The 25,355-nt window shown below is 40.5% G+C and overlaps 1 protein-coding gene across 9 annotated transcripts in view; it reads right to left on the reverse strand.

Annotated features, from left to right (window-relative positions):
• Positions 1–21,859, reverse strand: part of LOC127651425 (uncharacterized) — a 38,865-nt gene extending 17,006 nt beyond the window's left edge. For 2 of the 9 annotated variants that reach the window (XM_052137240.1, XM_052137235.1), the window contains exons 1-15: positions 21,749–21,856; positions 21,520–21,635; positions 21,093–21,198; positions 20,934–21,027; positions 20,582–20,738; positions 20,252–20,441; positions 19,834–19,956; positions 17,068–17,121; positions 16,850–16,969; positions 14,975–15,136; positions 9,575–9,628; positions 8,946–8,988; positions 8,587–8,803; positions 8,104–8,183; positions 31–138 (exon numbers count right to left, since the gene is read on the reverse strand). In XM_052137240.1, coding sequence (XP_051993200.1) covers positions 31–138; positions 8,104–8,183; positions 8,587–8,803; positions 8,946–8,988; positions 9,575–9,628; positions 14,975–15,136; positions 16,850–16,969; positions 17,068–17,121; positions 19,834–19,956; positions 20,252–20,441; positions 20,582–20,738; positions 20,934–21,027; positions 21,093–21,198; positions 21,520–21,635; positions 21,749–21,750 — 1,626 coding nt within the window. In that variant the 5' untranslated portion in view covers positions 21,751–21,856. Of the gene's footprint in view, positions 1–30; positions 139–8,103; positions 8,184–8,586; positions 8,804–8,945; positions 8,989–9,574; positions 9,629–14,974; positions 15,137–16,849; positions 16,970–17,067; positions 17,122–19,833; positions 19,957–20,251; positions 20,739–20,933; positions 21,028–21,092; positions 21,199–21,519 lie in introns of those variants that run through there. The other 7 variants (XM_052137239.1, XM_052137236.1, XM_052137241.1 and 4 more) reach the window with 7 other exon arrangements.
• Positions 21,860–25,355: the final 3,496 nt, after the last annotated feature.

The following is a 25,355-nucleotide window of genomic DNA, read 5'->3' on the forward strand; positions in this document are numbered from 1 at the left end:
CCCTTTCACGCACACACACAAAATCCTCACCGTTTGAAAGTTGACATCAGGCTCAGTATAGAATGCACCAACAATGAGCCCATCTGGAGCAACATAACTGCAGCTGATAACACTGAGCAGATACACCCAGCTCTCTGACTACAACAAATACACAAAACACCCAAACCTGAAGAGAACATACTAGGAATGTTAACACACTCAGAGAAATTTTAAAAGCAACAGTATCAGTGTCCTAATTTGTTTATCGGTGTCTCTGCACAACAGTATACCCTTCAACACCAGAGACTAATTAACAAAGAGAAGGGCCACTGGTGAAATTGTAAGTTGAATATGGAGAAATCATAATTTTCTATAGGGTGGCTTTATGAATGGAAGTCCCACATTTCAGTAGCCAATCACATTTATGATGGAAAGATTGCATGGTTTTTACTATAAAACACATTCTGCTTAAAAAAAAATTATTAATAGATTAAAAACAAAAATTTGGGGGGCATGATTTGGTTGGTTTGACACATTACCGAAACATATTCTTGACAATGTTGGAGATTTGTGGTCTTTGCCCATTCAAGTAGATACAGTTATACTACTGCCCCGATGACCCAAACCAGGTCTCTGAAATTTTGAGCTGTCCTGTGACACACGGTTTAGCTCTGGAATATACAAATTACCCACTAAAACAACAACATTTGAAGCAATTTTTCTTAAAAGAATAGTTCACCCCAAAATGAAAATTCTCTCACATTTACTCCCAGATGAGAGGGAGGAGAGTACAACATTCTTCTGCTGCTGCTGCTGCATAACACAAATTAAGACTTTTAAATAAATATCTCAGCTCTGTTGGTCCACAGAATGCAAGCATATGGTGACCAAAACTTTGAAGCTCCAAAAAGCACAAAAAAGGCAGAATAAAAGTAATTCACATGACTCCACAGTCATTTGATCCATATGACATCTGAAGCAATCCAATAAATTTTGGGTGAGAACAGACCAAAAAAAATGCCAATATCAAGTTTAATAGTAAAAAAATACGTTATGTTTTGGTCTGTTCGCATCCAAAATGGGTTGAATCGCTTTAGGAGGAGGATGAAATGCCAGGAGTTAAATGAATAACTTTATGCTGCCTTTATGTGCTTTTTGGAGCTTTAAAACTTTGGCCATCAATCATTTCCATTTTATGGACCTACAAAGCTGAGAAATTTTTCTTAAAGTCTTTGTGTTCTGCAGAAGAAAGTCATTCACATGTGAGATGGCCTAAGGGAGAGTAAATTATAAGAGAATTTAAATTTTGGGGTGAACTATTCTTTCAATTTCACTGTTCAAATTGCCTGACCTGACTTTGGCTGAACCTCGCCCTTTTGGAAACTTAGCAAATACTCACTGCAGTTGCATAAGTAAGGGTTCTCTTACGAGAGGTTCTCTCGTATTGCGTAAGCTAGCTTACGCATTCATCTTTTCTGAGATATCGAAGCCAAAAAATTATCCTTAATTTTGTATCCATTGTCAACGCAGTGCGGCAGCTGCAGACCTTGAGCGGGCTAGCTAGCGAGCTCATTGGTTGCTCTGCGGCAACTGCTGCAGCCTATAGACGAGCTTGGGCGAACTCGCATCCAATGAGAGGCGTCCGCGCGCTCACTGCATCAAAGCCCGCCAAAAAGGGCGTGACTAGAGTGCATATAAACGTAGTTCGTAGGCTGGAACCCTGATTTTCATCTCTTCAGCGAAGCTCTTCGCATCTCTGAACTGGAAGCCGCGTCGCCGTTCGAGGGGCATCTAGCAAGCGTGGACAGCGCTCGAAGAAGCCGGCCGTCTTCGCCACCTTCAGCCATCCTGCGAGCTACGCCATCCGGCGACGTATCCTTTTTTAGAGCAAGCTAAGTTCCTCAGCGAACTTCACAAAAGAGTATCGAGCGTCTTTTTAAAGATGCCTCGCACTTCCTGCGGCTCATGCCACGCTGGAGACCGACACATCATCTGCGCTCTCTGCCTGGGACTGGGGCATGCAGAGCTCGCCCTCGCTGATGGCGGATGCGACCTCTGCGAGGAGCTTCCGATGTCGACCCTGCGGGCTCGACTCGAAGTATGCAAAACCGGAGCTGCCGCGCCGCCTTCTGTTTCGCCGCGCCAGAAGAAGCGCCACTCCCAAAGGCTGCCGGAACCGGTTTTAGAAGCGACTGTCTCGCCGGAGCCCCTCCCTCGAGCATTGCGTTCACCCTCCCCGCCCCCCCGGGACGCACAGTTGCCGCCGAGCGGCCGCACTGCTGCCACCTCGGAGAGCGAGGCGGAGGACAAAGGCTGCTGTTCCATCATGGCTTCGGACAGCGAGGAGTGGTCACAAGCCTCCTCAACGGCCCAGGAAACCAGCAGGACCCGCGCCGGAGTCGAAGGGGAACTGATACGCCTCCTCACACAGGCCATCGACCGCCTCGGGCTCGAGTGGTCACCGCCCCCTGAGCAGGCTCCCAACAGACTCGACGGCTGTTTTCTTCAAAGCCGTCACCGCGCGGCGCCCGCGGCCCGGGCCGCTCCCTTCCTGCCGGACTCGATCCCACGTCTCCACCGCTCTCGCTTCAGTGGACGGCGCCGCCGAGAAGGGCTACTTTTCCATCCCCCCGGTCGAGGATTCGGTAGCAGCACACCTTTGCCCGCCCTCCGCGAGATGGCGGTCTAAACCAGTGCTCCCGTCTAAGGCCTGCAGAACTACTTTCGCCTGTGTTGGCCGCGCCTATTCCGCCACCGGCCAAGCCGCATCTGCTCTGCATTCCATGGCCGTCTTGCAGATCCTCCAAGCGGACCTTCTTCGGGAGTGGGATGAGAGAGGCAGGCACCCAGAGGCTGTTACAGATCTAAGGAGCGCGACGGACCTCGCCCTTCCCGCCACCAAAGCTGCAGCCCAAGCTATAGGGAAGTGCATGGCCTCGCTGACTGTAACCGAGAGACACCTGTGGCTAACGCTAGCCGACATGGGAGAAACTGAGCGCTCCACGTTCCTCAACGCGCCGCTCTCTCCGTCCGGTCTCTTTGGTTCCGCGGTAAGCGGCATTGTTGACCGTTTTTCGGAAGTCCAGAAAGCCACCCAAGCCATGAATCTCTTCCTGCCTCGCCGCGCTAGCTCCTCTGCAGGCCGCCCACATAACCAGCCTCCTGCACGAGCATCTTCACAGCGCCCAGCTCAACAAAGCCAGACTTCCCAGCGCCGACAGGGCAGCCGCCCCAGATCGCGCTCAGACAGCCGCCGTAGACCACCGCCCCCCCGCGGGCCTCGGCCTAAGATTGCGCTGAAACCTGAACAACCGAAATCCTCCTAGCTTTGTTGAACAAACGACGGCTCAGTCCCGCCGCGGCCGGACCACCGTCAAAGCTTCGCCCCCTGTCAGCCCCCTTCTCTCAGGCTACTGCAGTGGTGAATTTAGCAGCCAACAAGCCGGTGACACTGCCCGCTTGCCTGCACTCAAACGCCGTTTTCACGGCGACCCAAATAAATCTTGTAAAGAGCAAACATGTCTTATGTGTAGAAAATGTGCCCACAACCCTGTGTTAGCCCCTACACACAAGCATAACACATCCCGTGCCCCTATCAGAGCACGCTCTCATAAAGCGGTTACTGAACCGCTCGAGCGTCAGAGTCAATGAAGGCGCCCACAAATGCGTGCGCGCGCCCATTCTCTGGCCGCTCTGTCACACGACCAGCCCTATGTGTAGAAAACGTGCCCACAATCCAGTGTTCACTTCTGCACACAAGCACTGCATGTCTCGTGTCCCCACCAGAGCATGCTCACATAAAGCGGTTACTGAACCGCTCGAGCGCTAGAGTCAACAAATGCGCCCACGAATACGCTGGCGCTACCATTCTCTGCCCGCTCTGTTACACGGCCAGCAAACAGTCCTCTGTGTGTAAGTCCCGTGCCCATGACTATGCTTGCGCATCACGTAACAGATGTGACTCTTTCCCCATTCATTCCAATCGGGAAGTCACTCACAAAACAGCCTGTTCATGCTGTCTGCGAGCAATCATGCATGAACACACTAAACGCGCTCACACATTTTGTTCAGCGCTCTGTGTGCGGCAATCAGAGCGAATTGGCCATTCACCCTCTAGCGTTACGCTTCAAAGCGTGGGAAGCTATTCCAGGGATATCCAAGTGGGTGTTAAGCACAATACAACAGGGCTATTTGCTACAGTTCGATCGCAGCCCTCCTCGCTTCAGAGCGCAGCTCGAAACCACTGTGAACACGGAAGCAGCGTGCATGCTTCTTTCAGAAATAGCAAGCCTTCTGTGCAAAAGGGCCATAGAGAAAGTGCCACCCTCTCTGAGCGAGTCGGGGCTTTACAGCCGTTATTTTCTTGTTCCCAAGAAAGACAGCAGCCTCAGACCCATATTAGATCTCAGGGTTCTGAACAAGGTGCTTGCAAAAAGACCGTTCAAAATGCTTACAATCAGGAAACTCCTCGCGCATGTGCGCCAGGGGGGACTGGTTTATTTCTCTCGATCTGAAAGATGCATACTTTCAGATTCAGATAAATCCCCGTCACAGGCCATTCTTGAGATTCGCCTTTCGACGGGCAGGTTTATCAATACACCGTCCTTCCGTTCGGCCTGTCCTTAGCACCCCGTACTTTCACGAAGTGCATGGATGCGGCACTCGCACCCCTGCGGAGTCAGGGTTTGCGAATTCTGAACTATTTGGACGACTGGCTGATTATGGCTCAGTCACATATGGAGCTTCTGTCTCACAGAGCAGTTCTCCTCAGCCATCTGAACAGTTTCGGTCTTGCAGTCAATTGGACCAAGAGCTCACTACAGCCCAGTCAGACAATTTCCTTCCTTGGGATAGAACTAGACTCCGTGGCAATGACGGCTCGCTTATCTACACAGCGCGTGCGCCGTGTTCAGCGACTAGCCGCATCTTTTCAGATGAACAGCCTCACGCCTCTGAAGAAATTCCAGAGAGTGCTAGGTTACATGGCCAACTTCAGCTGGGTTTACTGCACATGCGCCCGCTTCAGCATTGGCTAAGCACCCGCGCGTCTCGCCGGGCTTGGGCCACAGGCCGCCAGCCCATCAAGGTGACTCAGACCTGTATTTCAGCTCTGCAGCCTTGGACAGTGGCCGAGTGGTATCAGCGAGGAGTGACAATGGGAGCTGTATCTCGCCGAAAAGTCATCTCGACAGACGCGTCCAACACGGGTTGGGGCGCGGTCTGCGAGGGCTCTCCGGTTTTCGGCCTATGGTCAGTTCAGGAAAAGCTCCTTCACATAAATTGTCTGGAAATGATAGTGGTCGAGTACGCGCTCGTGCGCTTTCTCCCGGTCATTCAGGGTCACCACGTCCTGGTCCGTTCGGACAACAGATCTGTGGTATCCTACCTAAACCGTCAGGGCGGTGTCAGATCCAGGAACCTTTTCCATCTGACGGAATGCATACTGAGTTGGTCCCAGTGCCACCTGCGCTCGCTGAGGGCGACGCATGTGCCAGGCCACCTGAACGACGGCCCGGACAGACTGTCCAGAGACAATATTCCCCCAGGGCAATGGTCCCTGCACGCTCAAACAGTCCAGACGTTATGGCACCTATTCGGCAGAGCAGAGATAGACCTCTTTGCGTCAGAAGAGAACTCTCACTGCCCGATATTTTTCTCGAAAAGCGAGGACGCGCTGGCCCAGGACTGGCCCAGGCGCCCGCTTTACGCCTTCCCCCCTGTCTCGCTATTGCCACAGGTAATGCAGAGGAGCAGGGAAACGCGTCACTCGGTGCTCCTCATAGCCCCGCAGCTGTCACTGACAGCGCCGTGGCCCATCCCAGTGAGAGCAGATCTCCTCCCTCAAGCTCGCGGCACAATCTGGCATCCCCACCCAGAGCGCTGGGCACTGCATGCGTGGGTGATCAACGACTACCCGTCGCTCTGCCAGAAGGAGTAATAAATACCATTATACACGCTAGAGCCCCTTCCACAAGAAGACTCTATGCGTCAAAATGGTCTGTGTTCTCAAAATGGTGCACCGACAGAGACCTGGACCCGCGGACATGTGGGGTGTCGTCGCTGCTCGTATTTCTACAAGAGCTGCTGGATAAGGGCAGATCCCCATCCACGCTCAAAGTGTATGTGGCAGCCGTTGCGGCGTTCGCTGAACCCCTGCACGGCCAGTCATGGGGAAAAAACGAGCTGGTCATCCGCTTCCTTAGGGGAGCTAGAAGGATGAACCCCCGCGCCTCCATCGGTTCCTATCTGGGATCTTTCTATAGTTCTTGAAACTATGAAAGCCCCCTTTCGAACCACTTCAATCCGTGGATTTGAAATACCTTTCACTCAAAACCGCTTTTCTGACTGCCCTGTCATCAGTCAAACGTGTGGGAGACCTTCACGCGCTGTCTGTCAGCGCCATGTGTCTTGAGTTTGGACCAAGTGACTCCAAGGTCATTTTAAAACCTAGACACGGCTATGTTCCCAAGGTGATCGGTACTCCTTTCAGAGCACAGGTCATTTCCCTATCGGCGCTACCAGCATCCGATAGCGAACGCGACACCAATCTCCTTTGCCCAGTCAGAGCACTGAGATTGTATACCGCGCGCTCTGCCGCTTTCAGACGCTCTGAGCAGCTTTTCGTTTCGTTCGGAGGGCGCACCAAAGGTCTCGCCGCCTCGAAACAGACACTATCTAGATGGATAGTGGACGCTATTGCTGCTGCCGTCAAAAGACCTGCCATGCCCGTTGGGCATTAGGGCTCACTCCACTAGAGGCATGGCATCCTCGTGGGCATGGTCCAGCGGGATTCCCATGCACGACATATGTGTGGCAGCGGGATGGACTTCCCCCTCCACATTTGTCAGATTTTACAATATGGAAGTGCCCGCTCTGCAGGCAAAACTACTAGCGGTTTAATACACTACAGCTCCCCTGGTGAGCTGCACTGATGGGACACATGTCGTTCCCTTCCCACTATGTGCTTATATATTACACAAACACTGACCCGCATTCTTGCCGGCCAAATCTTATTTCCCCACTCATAAGGGCTCCCCCGGGTTCCCCCTTAATTCCCTGGGGCTCATACAGTGGATGCTTGGCGCGCACGGCGTTGACAATGGGTTCCCGTAGCGTAAGCTAGCTTACGCAATACGAGAGAGAACCTCTCGTAAGAGAACGTATCGGTTACCTAACGTAACCTCGGTTCTCTCTAGATGAGGGAACGAGTATTGCGTAGCCGGCCGTGCTCGCGCCACGAGCGACTTTTCGCTTCAGTCAATGAAAACCAGGGTTCCAGCCTACGAACTATGCTTATATGCACTCTAGTCACGCCCTTTTTGGCGGGCTTTGATGCAGTGAGCGCGCGGACACCTCTCATTGGATGCGAGTTCACCCCAGCTCGTCTATAGGCTGCAGCAGTTGCCGCAGAGCAACCCATGAGCAGCTGCCGCACTGCGTTGACAATGGATACAAAATTAAGGATAATTTTTTGGCTTCAATATCTCAGAAAAGATTAATCTTTCCCGTAGCGTAAGCTAGCTTACGCAATACTCGTTCCCTCATCTAGAGAGAACCGAGGTTACGTTAGGTAACCGATACGTTATTACCGATACGCAGTCAGTCGGACATTTTCGGAAAATGGACCCAAACATGATGCAAAACATCTTTTCAGATGGCTTCTTTCCAAATAAATGAAAAATAAACATGAAATATTGATTTGCATTTATGGACAGTAAATTCTCATTCAGCTGTCACTAGCAGGTGTGGCAAAAAATTGCATATATATTTATATGCAATTTTTTGCCACACCTGCAAGAATAAAAATACTTTATTCAAATAGTAATTATGCTGTTTTCTTACATCAGTAATGTCCTGACTATACTTTGTGATCAGTTGAATTTCACTTTGGTGAATTAAGGTACCAATTTCCTTCCGAAACATCAAAATCTGTACATTATTCCAAAATTTTGGCCACCAATGTATATATATAATTTGTATATATTTAATATTTTAAGTAAGATAAACTGCTCCACTTATATATATATATATATATATATATTAAAAAAAAAACTGTTCAACTCAGCATTTGAGAATGCAATATAATGTCAAATAAAACAGTAATATACTATTGATTGTACTTACATCTGCAAAAACAATACTGTTACAATCCAGAACTCTCAGTGCAAACTTCAATACCTCCAAAATCTTGAGCACAAATGAACCTTTAGAGAAGGCACAGAATCCATACTATACATTAAACATTGATGTTAAAGGAATAGTTCATTTAAACATGAACACTCAGTCTTTATTTACTCACCCTCATGTTGTTCCAAACCTGTGTGACTTTCTCCAGTGCAACACAAAATAAGAAATAATGTGTATGAATCACATGGACTACTTATATGGTGCTTTTTAATTCTATTTTGGAGCTTGATTTCCCCTGGTCACTGTATGCTTTTGTTGTATGTAAAAGTGCATCTTGGAGTTCTTCAAAATATCTTAAGTTTTTGTTTCTCTGTAAAAATAAATTCATAAGGGATTTGGAACAACATGAGGCAGAGTAAAGTTCTCCTGTAGGTTATTTTGCTCAAGAGCACAATAAAATCACATCAGTCTGTTCTCTACCTTCGATGGGTGTCCACACAGTGGCCATTAAAGGATCAGGCATAATCATAAGGCCAGTTCCTGAATCACATTCTTGATGTTTTATGTCAGGGGTGTGGCCTGATGTGAGAATTCTGAGGTAAGCTCTGAAATGTTGAGGCGTCAGTCTGGAAGCAGGGCAAGATGCACTATGCACTGAGGATAACATGGTGTGAACTGCACCACTGAAGTCTCCAACCTACACACACACACACACACACACACACACTCTAGAAGGGGCAATCATTTCTGCAAACATTTATAATTTAACAAGCAACTAGCAAAAAAATAAACAAAAAAGTCAAACAATTGAATATATGAATGTCTTTTTTCTATTGTACCTTGCACAGATAAAGGGGGACCAAGTCTCTCATTCTCTGCAGCCTAAATCCCAGATAAAATTCCATTGAAAGATTGCACCATAAAAATAAAATAAAAAATTCAATGTTTAGATGTAGAGATAAACCGATAATCTTTGCATTATGCATTAGCCATATTTCACACTTTTCTACTTAATTGGTTTTTGGTTCTGTAACATCGGGTCTACTGATGATTTCAACATTAATGGTGTTATTTTTATCATTATTATTATTAATAAGACTAATAATACCTTAACCAAGTTTAGCAATTTTCAGATTTTTTTACTTTATTGTTTTTTTGGATAATATCAAGTCTCCAGATAAATGTCAATGCCAAATCTATGTTTGGACCACTTTGTCATAATATACTTTAATAATAATATAATTTTTTTTAATCATAATATTTATACATTTTGTTATTATTAAAATATTCATTATACATATTTTTTTTTTTTGGTAGTCTACATAATGAATTGCATCAAAAAGCAGAAATAAAAGATAGGCATTTCGGCTATTGGACACTTAGGCATAAAAATAATATGCAAAAACAGAAAAAAAACAATCAGTCAGTCTCAATTTATAGAACAAATTAATGTGAAGCTGACACTCACATGGGATTGTTGGTGCTTTTAACAACTTTGAGATAGCGTGCCAGTTCACGGTACCTAATGAATACAAAATACACATAAAAACTAATTTCCTCAGCACATTTTCTACATAATCATCTTTCTTTCCTATGGAACCACAAAAACATCTGCAGACTTTTCCCCAGATAGCCAGTGCTGTTTGCAAGGGGAAAATCCAAGAAATGGATTTAAATATGGTCAAATATTTTAAACATAGCTGAGAGTTCTACACTATTACTGGCAACTGAAAGTGTTGTCAAATTACCAGAGATTTCAATTCTGACATCAATTACTAACTCTTCAGTTGTTACAAATCCATAAGTTGTAATTTTTTCCATGGAACACCAAACTCATAGAAGTTCTTAGTGACCACAGTTGTCAAGCTCCAAGAAAGACAAACATCAAAAATGCACTATGAAAGTATAAGAAAATAAGTTAATTCAATTTGCGCACCATATCCCCCAAGTCTTCTGATAGTCATACAATTGGGTTGTGTGAAAAATAAAAAAGATTTAAGTCATTATTTAGCAATAATTTTGCCTTCCCACAAAGTTTGTTTCTAGCCTGTATTTTGCCAAAACCCAGGGAAATTGTTGTAATCAAACAAGGTTTTTAGGGTGAATTTTAGATGGATGTTTTAATGCGTTAAACTTTAGCCTAAACCTAACCAAAACTTGCCTAAATGATAAAGAGAGGTAAACAAAACACATCCAAAACAAACACCTAAACCCAACCAATAGGGTTTTAAAATGCTAATTTGTCATGAAAAGCACATTGTGTAGCTTCTATAGTAATATAGTATATGCTTCTCCGTATAGAGCGTCTTTGGCTGGGTTCAAACCTCGGTCTCCAAGTCTAAAGTCCAACGCTCTAATACAGTTAGTGAGCTACCGAGCAAGCTAATCTCTATGTAATAGCTATGTTACTGTAGTTGGGTCTGTAAAACAAGCGTAAAAATGTGTTTCTCAAATGACGCGTTAGAGCAGGGATGGGCAACTGGCGGTGTCATTTAATACAGCCTGTCGGACAAGACTGAGGATTGATTTTAGTTAATTGAAAAAGGGATTATGTGAAGATTGCATTCAGGCTATAATGTTATTACAGCTACAGAGTATCTGCAGGTATCAGCTCATCCAATTTAATACTTTTTATTACCCTTTTCAAAAATATTTAAGACTTGCTTGTTACATCAATAGCAATCTGGGTTAATGCATTTACTTCTATGGGTATACATAACCACCAATAGATGCAACTTTAACAAGTGACTTCATATGATATGTTGCTAATGCAAGAATAAAGGGCTGGTTTGATACTGTATGCTTACGGTGTGTACTTTTATGCAGACATCTACAGTAGTTAAAGTTTACTACTTATGATTCTGTTCATTACTACAAACAAGGTACCTTAACTGGATGTCACTCCAAAAATCTTACAAAAACCTCCTTTTTGTTTATTAGTGCACTCACTGAGGCTCTCATTAAACAGGAGCACAAATGGCCCTGCATTATTGCCACTACCAACAAACTTCTCCTTGAACTAGACCAAATCAAATATATATATATATATATATATATATATATATATATATATATATATATATATATATATATATATATATATATATATATATATATATATCGGTCATGCCACAAGTGAAATTTTTGTTTTAGAGCTACATTTTTGCCATTTCGTGGCAACACGGTTTGAAAAAGCTGGAAAATATCTTCGTTCAACCTGAATGAGTGGTGCTTTTAACTTCAGCCTGCAATGAATCAGTTGCTTTTCATTTATTTGCACCAATATAGCAATTAATTTGGCCTAATTAAAAGCAGTATTTATCAATATACTGTATAGTTTTACAAAAACATTTCTGTTAAATTACAGTTGCACAAAATTAAATTGAATTATTATAATTTTGAAGATTAGATTTGTTTGTATATAATAGTAATATATTTCTGTAGTATTTATTTCACCTTCACTTGGAGCCTTTATTTTGGTGGTAAGGGCAGTGTTTTTTTAACAGTTTACATTATTCCTCATTTCAAATCTGGTTAAATCTGGTTCATCTCCTTTTCCGTGATACCATGTCACATTTTTAGATTTGTATAATGGCTTTGACTCTGACCTTCAGGAAAGCCAATGGAACAGCACCATTACTTTAATTCATTCCTCCAGGTCTATGTCCCCTCTCGCTACCTGCAGTCTAAGAATGAGTGACGCCTGAAAAATCTTTTGTTCCAAATTGCATACAGACTTAATATGTAGTTTTACCATTATCTATGTAGCAGATATTAAAACTCATCTTCAATTATTTGTATTTGTTTTATAAAAAAAGCTTTCAATATAAAAGTTAATTTCACCATATCATATGATATCCTAAAATAATTTCTGTTGTAAAATATTGTACAAACTTTACACCAATTCATGTTGGTAAACTCAGCAAAAAAAAGAAACGTCCGATCAATTTCAACTGCTTTTATTTTCAGCAAACTTAACGTGGAAATATTTGCATGAACATAAAGATTAAACAATTAAGACAAACTGAACATAACCCATGGTGAGACAAAACCACGACTCGTCAGTAAAAAGCACTTTTTGCCAGTCCTGTCTGGTCTAGCGAAGGTGGGTTTGTGCCCATAGGCGACGTTGTTGCCGGTGATGTCTGGTAAGCACCTGCCTTAAAACAGGCCTACAAGCCCTCAGTCTAGCCTCTCTCAGTCCATTGCGGACAGTACGAACACTGATGGAAAGATCGCGCTTTCCTGGTGTAACTCAATTGTTGCCATCCAGTACCCATCCTGCAGGTGTGATATTCGTATGTACCGATCCTGTGAAGGCGTTAAACGTGGTCTGCAACTGCGAGGAAGATCAGCTGTCCTTCCTGTCTCCCTGTTGTGCTGTCTTCGGAGTCTCACAGTACAGACATTGCAATTTATTGCCCTGGCCACATCTGCATGTCTAAGACACGTTCACGCAGATGAACAGGGACCCTGGGCATCTTTCTTTTGTTTTTTCAGGAGTCAGTAGAAAGGTCTCTTTAGTGTCCTAAGTTTTTATAACTGTGACCTTAATTGCCTACCCTCTGTAAGCTGTTAGTGTCTTAACGACCGTTTCAATGGTGCATGCTCATTAATTGTTTATGGTTCATTGAACAAGCATGGAAAACGTTGTTTAAACCCTTTAAAATAAAGATCTGTAAAGTTATTTGGATTTTCACAAAATTATCTTTAAAATACAGTGTCCTGAAAAAGGAACGTTTATTTTTCATTTTATTAACTTCAAAATTAGTTAACTCAATGTGGGTCTTTTATTTTTAAAACGATGTCACCGGCATCTTGTCTCATTATCCCCACACACAACAACTTAAAGAGTAAAAGCACAGGACAGCGCCAGTTACAGCTACAGATGCACAAATTGTGTCACGCTCCATCATTTGAGACAGATGTAATTTGTTTGCAAAACTTAATTTTATTTTAAGCTTTTAAATGAGGTCACAGTTATCTCGAAATTCAAACAATAAATGTATTTATATTCATCAATGGTGCCTGTGACAGATTGCGATAGCCGGCCATTAAAAGAGCAGGGCACTGCATGCACTGTCTTCAACTTCTACCATGAATAAAACATGAATAAACCTCTGAGGGTGTGTTGAAAGATCAGATACAATTTAGTGAAATGTGTAATCACCCAGTCTGTTGAAATGACAATGGAGAAAATGAATGGGGAATATCTAGAGTCCGGAGCAGCACTCTTGAGATCAGTGCATATGTACACTGAACGTACACATGAACAGCATGCCTACTCTACTCTCTGTTATCTGTGACACGTGAAAGGTTTTCATTTGTAACGTTTTCATTCAACATTACGGTCCAAGGAGGGAAATGTTCAAACAAACAAAATAATAATACCTCGGGTATTGTCATTTAAGACTTAATACATTTTAGATGGCCTTATTTTTCACCAAATTGATTTAATACCTTTTAAATGACCAGCAGATACAGGGTATCAACCAGAAAATAACTATAACTATCCACCAGAAGATGTTGCTTGTTCTTGGCATACGTGCTGATCACTTTAGGGTTCTAGCATGCAACATCTCCCACTTGTTTATCATCTGTAAGGCAAATTGAGCTAGTCAGCGAGCTAGTGCACACAAACGTTTATGTAAGCAGGGTAAACCCATGCCTTTTGTTTGCCTGGATACAAATTCTGTCATGAAAGATTTCAGCTTGATTTGCCATAACACCACTGATCAAAGAGATGTACAGTATTAGAGATACATACACCAGTGCTGCCAGAGCTGTTCTCCTCATAGCTGTACGGGTTAAATATATCGGTATCAAAACTTTTGACAAAATCTGTGACAGCGCAAGGCTCACCAAAGACATATTATTCTGTTTCGCTCATGCTTGTTTAAAACTAAAAAGTCATTGTCAGTGGGAGAATCTTTAAAGTTTCGCTATTCTGCTATTGAGATAATATTGTCAGATTGTTGAAAAGTCTTGCGAATAGTGAGAATGTTTCTCTGACGCAAGGGACAGTTCGCTTCTTGCATGCTGCGGGGCTGGTGTGGTCCTGAAATGTTTTGTATTAATGCACTGAAATGTTATGCTCTTGTATGCAGTATTGTTATTGATGACAATATTGGGATTTAGGCAACAATATTTAGATTTTTAACCAATACCCATATGCCGTTTCATGAGGTGGGGTTAAAAATACGATCCTTGTCTGTTTTCATGTGTGTTACAGACAATGCAAATGAGATACATTTTCTTGAAAATTGAAGTTTAAAATATAATTCTTGTCAATGAACATGAATTGGTACATTTGCACTGCATGTTTTAGTAAATAAGCAAGTTATACAATAATAATTCAGCTTTTATAAATAATATTAAATAAACATAAACATAATGTTAACAAAAACTTTAAAACCACATTGCATTAGTTGTGCATAGATTACCCACAATGAAGAAATTTAGTAAGGGGTGAACATTGTGAGTGCATATTTGTAATCCGGCTCCTTGGTAGAAGGAGAAAAAAAAAAAAACGTTTTTTTTTTTGTTGTTGCCCCGATTGCATTTGTATTATTTTATTTCTTAAACAATTATTTTAAGAATATATCATTATATTATTTACAATACACATATTTTAATGATATTTCAGGGAGGGACAACCCTCAGATGGGGGGGCCGACATTTCCGCCTATGGACACCGGGATGTAAATTTGCTTAAAATTTTCAAAACAATTTGGCTTTGAGATTTGCAGATTCCATGCAGGCCTGTATAAGGATACTTATCATACCAATGTAAATACAAATAAATTTAGACAATTCTTCATAAATAGTAACATCAAAAATCTTAATTACATTAAGAAAAAGTGCTTACTTCTTTTGTTTTTGAAGTTTACAGACTCGCGCTTGAATCACGTTCAGAAATTCAAACAAGACTTCAAGCCTTTGACCTTTGACATGCTTCTCTCCGGTGACATTCTGACCTTTTAACACTGCAGAGAGCAAGGGATCATCCCAACGCAGCACGTTCAGACTGCTGGAGAAAAAGCCACTAAATTTTAATTTCATTGATAATTTACAAATTGACAAATCCAAGCTTGCAATCCATTTACTCACCCGAACTATTCCTTTAAATTGTCAGTTAAAGGTACCGGTATTAGCAATTTTTAAAAGGAGGCAGACCGAGTTAACTTGCACTTCTTTTACAACCATTAGTGAAGGTACAGTTGAAGTTAGAAGTTTGCAGTTATGGCATTAAAACACATTTTTTAACCACTCCACAGATTTAACATTAGCAAACTATCATTTTGGCAAGTCATTTAGGACAGCTAATTTGTGCAAGACAAGTAATTTTTCCAACAATTGTTTACAGACAGATTGTTTCACTTTTAATTGACGGTCACAATTCCAGTGGGTCAGAAGTTTACATGCACGAAGTTAACTGTGCCTTTAAGCAGCTTGGAAAATTCCAGAAAATGATGTCAAGCCTTTAGGCAATTAGCTTCTGATAAGAGGTATACAGAACTGGATGTGTAACTGTGGATTTATTTTAAGGCCTAACTTCAAACTCTGTGCCTCTTTGCTTGACATCATGGGAAAATCAAAAGAAAACAGCCAAAACTCAGAAAAAAAAAAATAAATGCCTGAATGTACCACGTTCATCTGTGCAAACAATTGTACGCAAGTATAAACACCATAGTACCATGCAGCCATCATACCGCTCAGGAAGGAGACACATTCAGTCTCCTAGAGATTAACGTATTTTGGTGAGAAAAGTGCAAATGAATCCCAGAACAAAAGCAAAGGGCCTTGAGATGATGCTGGAGGAAACAGGTAGACAAGTATCTATATCCAAAGTAAAAGGCTGCTCAGCAAGGATGAAGCCACTGCTCCAAAACCACCATACAAAAGCCAGACTACAGTTTGCAAGTGCATATGGGGACAAAGATATTACTTTTTGGACAAACTGTCCTCTGGTCTAATGAAACAAAAATTGAACTGTTTGACCATAATTACCATCGTAAAGTTTGAAGGAAAAAGGGTGAGGCTTGCAAGTTGAAAAACATCATCCCAACCATGAAGCATGGGGCTGGCAACATCAAGTTGTGGGGGTACGTTGCGGTAGGAGGGACTGGTGCACTTGACAAAATAGCATGAGGAAGGAAAATTATGTGGATGTATTCAAGCAACATCTCAAGACATCAGCCAGGAAGTTAAAGCTGTCACAAATGGGTCTTCCAAATGGGCAATGACCCCAAGCATACCTCCAAAGTTGTGTCAAAATGCTTAAGGACAACAAAGTCAAGGTACTGGAGTGGCCATCACAAAGCCCTGACCTCAAACCGATTTATGGGCAGAACTGAAAAAGCATGTGCGTGCAAGAAGGCCTGCAAACCTGACTCGGTTACAGCGGTTCTGTCTGGAGGAATGGGTCAAAATCCCAGCAACTTATTGTGAGAAGCTTGTGGAAGGCTTCACAAAAGGTTTGACCCAAGATAAACAATTTAAAGACAATGCTACCAAATACTAACAAAGTGTAAGTAAAATGTTGACACTGAGAATGTGATTAAATAAATTAAGTTGAAATAATCATTCTGACATTTCACATTCTTAAAATAATGATCATAACTGACCAATGTTTTCGAAGATTAAATATCAGGAATTGTGAAAAACTGAGTTTAAATGTATTTGGCTAAGGTGTATGTAAACCTCTGACTTCAACTGTATATGTATGTGCAAATATTGTTACCTTTTTGAAAATGTGCAGTTAGAAGGCAGAGGAAGCCGCTGGAAGAAAGACTGTAGCTGTTTTGTGAAAGAGGTGGAAAAATCAAAGTCAACTAAAAGCATCCACACCTTTGTCATAACTCTGAAAGATAAGCACACAAACACATGGTTTATAAGAAAATAATAATACACAAGTCACACAGCAAAATTATACATAAAACAATAGGTTTGTAAAATTACCTCCAAAGGAGCAATGTCACAGAATTGGAGACAACAACAGCATCATGGACATTTCTGCAAAGAAGATTTGTAACCATATATAAGTGGTCAAAAGTAGTGGTACTAGGCAGGGCCATTGCCAGGGTTTGAAAATTAGTGGAGGTCCACAGTGAGGTGTGAAGACTTTTACCAAAATTACACCTACAAATGCAACATATTCTATGCATTAAAATTAAATATAAAAATTAAAAGGACAGAAACCAATAATAAAACTGAAAAAAATAAAAATAAATAGAAAATGCCATTTAACAATATTAATACTGAATTTGTCACAGAAATGCACATTTGAAGATGAAGCATAGATTTTGAGTTGGGCAGCAAAATGTACTCATTAACTACAGAAAAACAGCAAAAGTTAATTAACAACTAATTTATCTATGTTTACTCCGTTACATATTAATATTATCCAAAACCATCCATTGTTTACATTTTGCCAGACTTTTAATTATTTAAAGGTGCACTTAGTAATTTTTTCCCCTTTAAAATTTTTACTCCTAAAGAAATGAATTATGATTTTGAAACGTATGTATAAAATCATGACCACTAACAAGCGATGAGGACTTTAGTCATATCAGTTACATTATAAAAAGCAGTTTTATTCTAAATGGGGCTGCCATTTTAGAGACTTATTCAGACTTAATCTCAGTAACCGTCATGTTATTGGGCACTTTCACTCCTGGATTAAATTAATCATGGTTGATTGTGAATAGTGAATTTCTACAATGGCATCTGTAACTGAAAACTGCTGATTATGAAAGATGCTGCATCCACACCACTAAGTGTCACTGTAAGTCCAAGATGACATGAGAAATGTTATTGTGTAGCTACCTCTAATTCACTTTTTTCCATTAAAGTTCATTAGAACTAAACATATTTACAAAAGGAAAAAAAGTCATCACTTCATACTTAATTCATGAGTGTCCAGGCTTTAAAGCTTTTTTGTTAAATTCTGCCTTGTATTTGCCTTTATGACAATTTACCATTGCTCGTGCTTAGTATCCAGAGTTTAACTATGGTATTAGTAAGATCATGTTAATCACAGGTAGAAAAAAACCCACAATGGTTAGATGTAATTTTGTATGCAATTAATTTGTAAATCAATTTATAAAAGTGGAAGTGGTGGTGGCATAGTGGGCTAAAGCACATAAATGTTAATCAGAAGATCGCTGGTTCGACACCCACAGCCACCACCATTGTGTCCTTGAGCAAGACACTTAACTCCAGGTTGCTCTGGGGTGATTGTCCTTGTACTAAGTGCACTGTAATCACTTTGGATAAAAAGAGTAAGCCAAATGCATAAATGTAAATCTATGGAATGTGTGATAAAAAAATAAATAAATAAAAAAATTTATCCTAAACACATGTAGAAATAATAAAAACAACCTACATAAGTGACTTTTATTGCCCTAATACACAATATTTCATATTTTTTGTAGGCTAATAATATTAACATTTATTACAAATATATACTATTTCTGGCAAAATACCATAGTTACTACTACAGTTAATGTTACTACAGTAACTGTCAGGTATATTTCTGTATGGTTGTTGATTTGTAAAATTAAACTGTAATTTTTATGTAAATGTAATTACCGTTGTGAATGGAACAATGTCTTCCTGTATACCTCGTCACTGTAGTTTAATATGATGGGCCGTTTAATCTAGTTTCAACTAGCTTCAGCACAGAGCCTTTAAGTGTCTTGTATCAGATGGGTTTATAACAGAGAATTCTGTCTAATTCAAATGTGTCGCATGCGACTCGCACGGTGTTAACCTTGGGACAGCACGCAGAGCAGGTTCGTCAGATTAGTGAGACCGGTCCCGCTTTTACTCTGCTCTGCAAAATGCGCTGCGAAGCTTCAGGTAGCACCATTTTATCACACCCTTGTAGTATTAGCGTACACTAAAGATACCATCCAACCATCCAAACAAAATTATACATGCATGCAGACACTCAGGAGTTCTCAACCGCTTATTTATTTATTTATTCAGTTGTACATAGCATCAAAATTTATTTTTGGATATGAAAAAAATGACCGAGGTCCAGACTTCACAGCTGGCTACGGCCATGGTACTAGGTACCAAGTAAAAAAACTCTTACGATACCAGTCTACAGTAACATTAGTACCGAGTACTGGTTTAATTTTGTACCCTTGCACTGTTGGACTGAAAGCCAGCAGTTAGCCTGCGGTAATAGGGGGCCATGGGTAGCTCAGCGAGTATTGATGATGACTACCAATCCCAAGTGACTCAAACCAGGTCCATTAAAAGAAATGAAAACAAGTATCATCATTCATCAGAACATAAAAACAACTTTATTAAAAAAAAATGTATTGTGAACTTAAGAGGAGACTATTTAGAATTCAGTTAATGTGAGTCAAGAATTTTAATACAAGTTATAATGTGCTTTTGTTTCGTGTTTTGTTTTTAGAGAACGAAGTTATTATTAAATGTCTTATTAAGTTGTGTAATTAAATACTAGGTATTTGAAACAAGGTTGCATAAAAAAGCAGAACCAACAAACTATTGGCAGATGTTCTAAATAAACAGGTCTCTGTATTGGCACACACATTTTGTATAGGTGCATCCCCACTTTAAAGAATATGTTCAATAGCATATTAGATTTTGATGTGATATTAACAATTGTGAAATTTCACTGGTATTCCTATCAACTAAAATGCTGGTACAAGAAAAGGATATGTGTAATAGTATGCATGCAAATATTACCCAGGAGCAGTGTGAGTGATGAAAAGCTTGATGGCACCTAATAGCATAACAATACAGGCCTTTGGATTCTCTTTCTTTGCTTCATGCAAAAACATTTCGATATGGTTACTCACAGCAGTGTAACTACAAAAAAATAAAGAGAAACAATTTTTAGAATTATGCAATGCATCGCTTACTGAATTTAATTAAAGCTTATAGTGTTATTTCCTATAGGTGGACTCTTCTGACTTGCACCAGTAAACTTCATATAATTCTTCACCTATTTTCAGTCATTGTTATGAACTGTACCTCAATCAAATCGAACTGAATTGTTTTACTGAATGATGCACTGTATTAATCAGTAAAGAATCGTAATCAAATCAGATTATGTAAAATACAAATATATATGTGTGTAAATAATATAAAAGTATCCACTCACTCATATTCCAGCAACTTCATGTGATGTTTTTGGCATCCTTTACATCCAGCAGTGCGGCTCTGTGAAGTGCCGTTATTGGTACGGTGACAGCTGCACCGACAGTTTGTGGGACGTAATGGTTTCTCAAACCCCGTTAAAAATAATGCATACTTTATCGCCAGACTACCAGCAAATTTCTGCAGAGAAGTCTCTACCACACACACACACACACACACACACACACACACACACACACACACACACATTAAAGATTTGGACTGGCACAGTTTCTCTTATGTGTGCGGAGAGTGAATAAAATCAAAAATTTTAATCAAACCAGAATGAACACACCAGCACGCCGTAGGTCAGAATCCATATCCAGTGGGTCAAAGGTGAAGTTAAGCTCATGCAGATATCCCATGAGGCTCTTATCACGAAGAGCCTTCCAGTAGACGCTGTGCTTGTGGGCATTACAGTGGCAAATGCCAGGGAGGGTCCAGTACTCACACTTTTTAACAAACAAATCAAATGGAAAATAATGTCACAGTTGGAAACAAAAATTACTGATCCTTTTTAAATTGAAAGCATAATTCATTTTCTCCTTTTGAATTTTTTCTTTTAGAGATGCATCCACTCAACATGCAACCTAGAACTAAATGTAATACAGTCAAAGTTTTTATTTCCATAGTTAGTGTGATCTCACCATGGAGGCCAGTCTGTCACAGATGTAGCAAAAACACTGACCACAGTGCATTGCATTCTCATGTAAGGGTCCTGAGACATCTTGCTCTGCACGGCTGGAACAAAACACAAATAAGTACCAACCAGCATTGTCCTTCACACAATGTTATCACATACTGACCTGAAAGTTAGTGAGCAGTCATATCTTGCATGTGGAAGCACCGTTGCAGTTTGAGAGTATGTTATAGCCAGGTCCTCATCCAGTTCCTCAATATGCATCGATGTATCTGAGATGAACAGAAACACAAGACAAACAAAGCAATGACAACTTCTTCCCATTTATTTTATAGCTGCCTTTTTTCATTTTCGAATAGTGGCACATACAAATTATTTGCCTCATAAGTGTATGACTTCCCCTTAAAAAAAACATGATATCAGGTCCAAAAACTATAGTATTGCCATAGTACGCCACAAACAAAAACACGGTATTAAAAAAAAGAAAAGAAAGAAAAACACATGCTAGTACCATGAAATTTGTTTTGTTGTTGTTGTCATTTTACAGTATTGTTAGTGTCATGTTAAAGTATTTGTGATTAAGAACACGTTACCTGTTCCGTTTTTCTCGTTTTCAACAATTAGCACAGAGGAATCGTTGTGAGTCATTGAGTTTTCATCATCTTCATCTTCGTCGCTCAAAATAATAATCGGTATATTTTGCTCCATCCTACAAAATATCACAGAAGAAACAACACTGAATAAGAGGCAACGCTATTTAACATTTGTGTACGTGTCGAACAAAAACATTAAATATTTGCTTGCGAATTAGTTAAAACGTGCATTGTATATCGAAACGCTTCCGTAAGATTTAACTGTCTGTGCGCGTTCAAAGGTTGCGTTCCATTTCAAATTTGTATCCCCTTCCCTCGCAAACAGTCTCATGGACTTGGATGTACGTCACTGCTTACGTTGCGCGTAGAGCCCACTACCGGCGGAAGATGTCTCCGATACCGTCAGCTTTATCTAGTTTTCATAAACAGGCTTTAATATGTTGGTCCCTAATATATAATGATATTTTTTCTCCACATAGTTATTTTATCTGGAACAACAAAAATATTAGATATAAAAATAAATCTCTTTTTCTTCATAATTGGTTTGACAAGAATATACTTTTAGTGAGTCAACTTATAGATGATAGGGGTGTCCTGCTCAGTTACGAAAATGTTATGCAAGTTTTCTCTTTTCCAGTACCCCCAAGAGAGTATGCCATTGTTTTTAGTGTAATTCCTGATTGTATCAAACTTTTAGTAAAGCCTGGCCCTAAAGGTTTTTTATGCTCTCCTCCTATTTTTGACAACAATCATTTATTTGTTGACCAATGTCTTTTCAGTAACATGTCAAACCAAAACATTCGTTTAATTCTTAACAGGTGTCAGATTTCACTGCCTGCTTGTGTAAGCTTTTGGAATAATAAGTTTAATGATATAGAATGGGAAGATTTCTGGCTCCTACGACAGCATTTTTATTATCCAATAAAGTTGTTGAAGTCTCTATTAAAATTATACATAACTGCTACCCAGTAAATTATAAACTTGCTAAATTCAATAATAGTATTTCCCCCATGTGCTCCTTCTGTCATCAGTTTGAAGAAACAATTATTCATTTGTTTTGGGAGAGTACTTATTGCAAAGTATTTTGGGTAGACTTCTCAAATTTTGTTAAAAAGTGTTTATCTTCAAACTTTTGTATAAGCCAAAAAAATGTTTTTTGGTGAATCTCTGAATTTAGACCCTTCTCATTTCAATTTTAAATTAATGTATTACTTTTTCTTGCCAAATATTACCTTTATAAGTGTACATTTTCAAAGAAAACTCCTTCCTTTTTTTTTCAAGAAAGATATTGATATATATTTAAATTCTTTAAGGAATTCTAACAATTCTATTGCATGTAAGACTATTTTTTGATGTAATGCATATAAGCTAGTATAACAAGCTTTGTCATAATGTAATGTAACCCTCATTGTTCTTTTTTGTATTTGTTATTTTTATATTGCAAAATACAAATGAAAATGTTAACAATGAACACATAGGCTGTAACTGTGTGATAAACAGTTTAAGGTAGTGTTAGTAAAATATGATCCGGATGCTTTATTCTGCCATCCTCGCAGTCACTCTTCGATCAGGAGATGAATTCACCGGTGGGAATAAATACATGGACACAGAATGTCACAAGCAGTTCTTCAATTTATTAAAAGCAAGCAAGGGGTTTATATGGTTCTTGTCACACAAGGCTGGTTACAACCCCCACCTCGAACTTTCTCAATCCTCCATATATGGGGTTGTTTCCTCTCGCTTACAGAAGGGCATTCTTATGAAGTATATGTTTTGCTCAAGACAGTATCGAAAACATAAAAAGCAGATAAGCAAGCATCAAGGTCACATTGTTCCATATGAGGCCTATTTCTCACATTGCCCACTTTTGTTTCAAAAGACAAGTTCATCAGATGGCTATTCAAAAATCGTATCCGATTTACCTTACATTCGATCTTTTACTCATTACCATCATATTCCGTCCAATGTGTCCCATAATAATTTCTATCAGCATCTTCAAGGTTTATCAGAGCGTAATTAGCATTCAAAGCGTTATCAATGGTCCTATTGACCAATGCTTTAGCACATGGAATCTCACAACAAATCAGTAATGCAATAACAATTCAAATTACTCCTATAGTTATTAAAGCATTAAAAAAAAAAGAATTCAACCATTTCACCATGTTAGTAATTCATTAACATCTGCTGCAGTTTCTCTCGCTGTCAAGTCTGCTGCTATCTACATGTTTTTCAGGCCCATTTCTATGGCATGTCCATCTTCGTCTTTTTCTGGAATGAAAGTACAGCTACTCATTCCCACGATACTCCTCCACTGGCAGCTGACACAAGGACCAGTCTATTTTGTAGCACTGTTAATCTTAGGCCTTTTAGTTCTTGGCATACAGCATCAATCGTTGTTTTTGTCGAATTTATGAATGATATCAGTTCATATCTAGTCATTTCAACTTCTTTCTGAATTACTGCAACACCCACTTGTGGGAACAGTGCTCCGAAGAATTTCTCTGTTTCTGTCCATAATCTGTGTTCTCTTGGTGTGGTATAGGGTTTACTTATGCTACTTCTTCTGTTTGTTGTTTTCTCAATAGCTCAGACCACCATGGTGTGGTCACTCAATTTTACTATGACACATCTACCTATCCACAATTCCGGCAGAGCAGTGTACCTTTACCACTGGTATAAATGCACTATGCAGCATATGTGTACATACATAACAACTACCTTTCTTTTCAGTGTTTTTCAGGGTGTTGCAGTAATTCAGAAAGAAGTTGAAAGTAGTAAGCTATTTTCCACCACAAATTGATAGGTATGTGGTGCATCACCTTCATCTATCCATGTCTCATTACCGCTAGATATACGAGTATCGACTTCTGTCATAAGACAGAACAATAGAATGAAGAACTTCATTCTTTGTCCTTTCTAAATCTCAAGTTCATGGTTAGGCACCATGCGTGTTCAGCTCCTCCAGTACTTTCACTGTTCGCTTTTAACATAGTCAGGCTCTCCCCAGGTGCAGGCTTCACGCCGCTTGCGTGTATCCACTGTGGTTGCAGTTCTGTCAGTACCCCTGTCCTGGTAACAGCCAGAACCGTTGTTGGACCCAGATACTTGTGCTCCCAGAGCTTCGTTGGTTTCAGACACTTCACTCGGACCTGCTGGTTTGGAACAAATGGGTGAGTGGGCTTTTCTGTGGGCATAGGGAGAGAAAGAGAAACATCACTATTTATGTTATTCAAAGTTTTGACAAGGGAATCCACGTAATCAGCTACTGCCACCTTCAAATCACCTGTGGACAAAGAGCATGCGCGGCCTTTGACCCAAGGAGTCAGGAAAGGCTTACCCATTATTATTTCAAATGGAGACAGTTTTGTTGTAGTTGTTTTTGTGCACACACTAAGCAAGCATCTAGAATTAAAGACACCGTTTTTTTCAAATTTGCAATGCAATACAATTAATTGATGATCTGTATCACCTTTTCTTTTGAAATATGTGACATGCCATAATAATGTCTGCACAACAGCACTAGTGCTGATGTTGGTAGTGCCAGTCATTTTTGTTTTGTCTTTTAGCAGTCCCCTATCATCTGATACCTCATTGGCTGCCCAATGCTCTAAATCGTGTGCTGTTGAGTTTGCTTGCAAAATGTTGATGTCTAGATCATTAGTCAAAGTGGAATGCATCATTGGTATGATGCCCACTTTGCTATCTCATTCACCTATGTGTGGGCTATGAATTAATTATTTTGCTGCCCACTTTGCTATTCTGCAAGCCTGTTGCCCTTTTGCGTCTTCTGAGTCACCAGTGGCATGGCCTGCCACTTTGATTACTGCTTATTTGGA

Source organism: Xyrauchen texanus, chromosome 11 (assembly GCF_025860055.1).
Source record: "Xyrauchen texanus isolate HMW12.3.18 chromosome 11, RBS_HiC_50CHRs, whole genome shotgun sequence".
Classification (NCBI taxonomy): Eukaryota; Metazoa; Chordata; class Actinopteri; order Cypriniformes; family Catostomidae; genus Xyrauchen; species Xyrauchen texanus.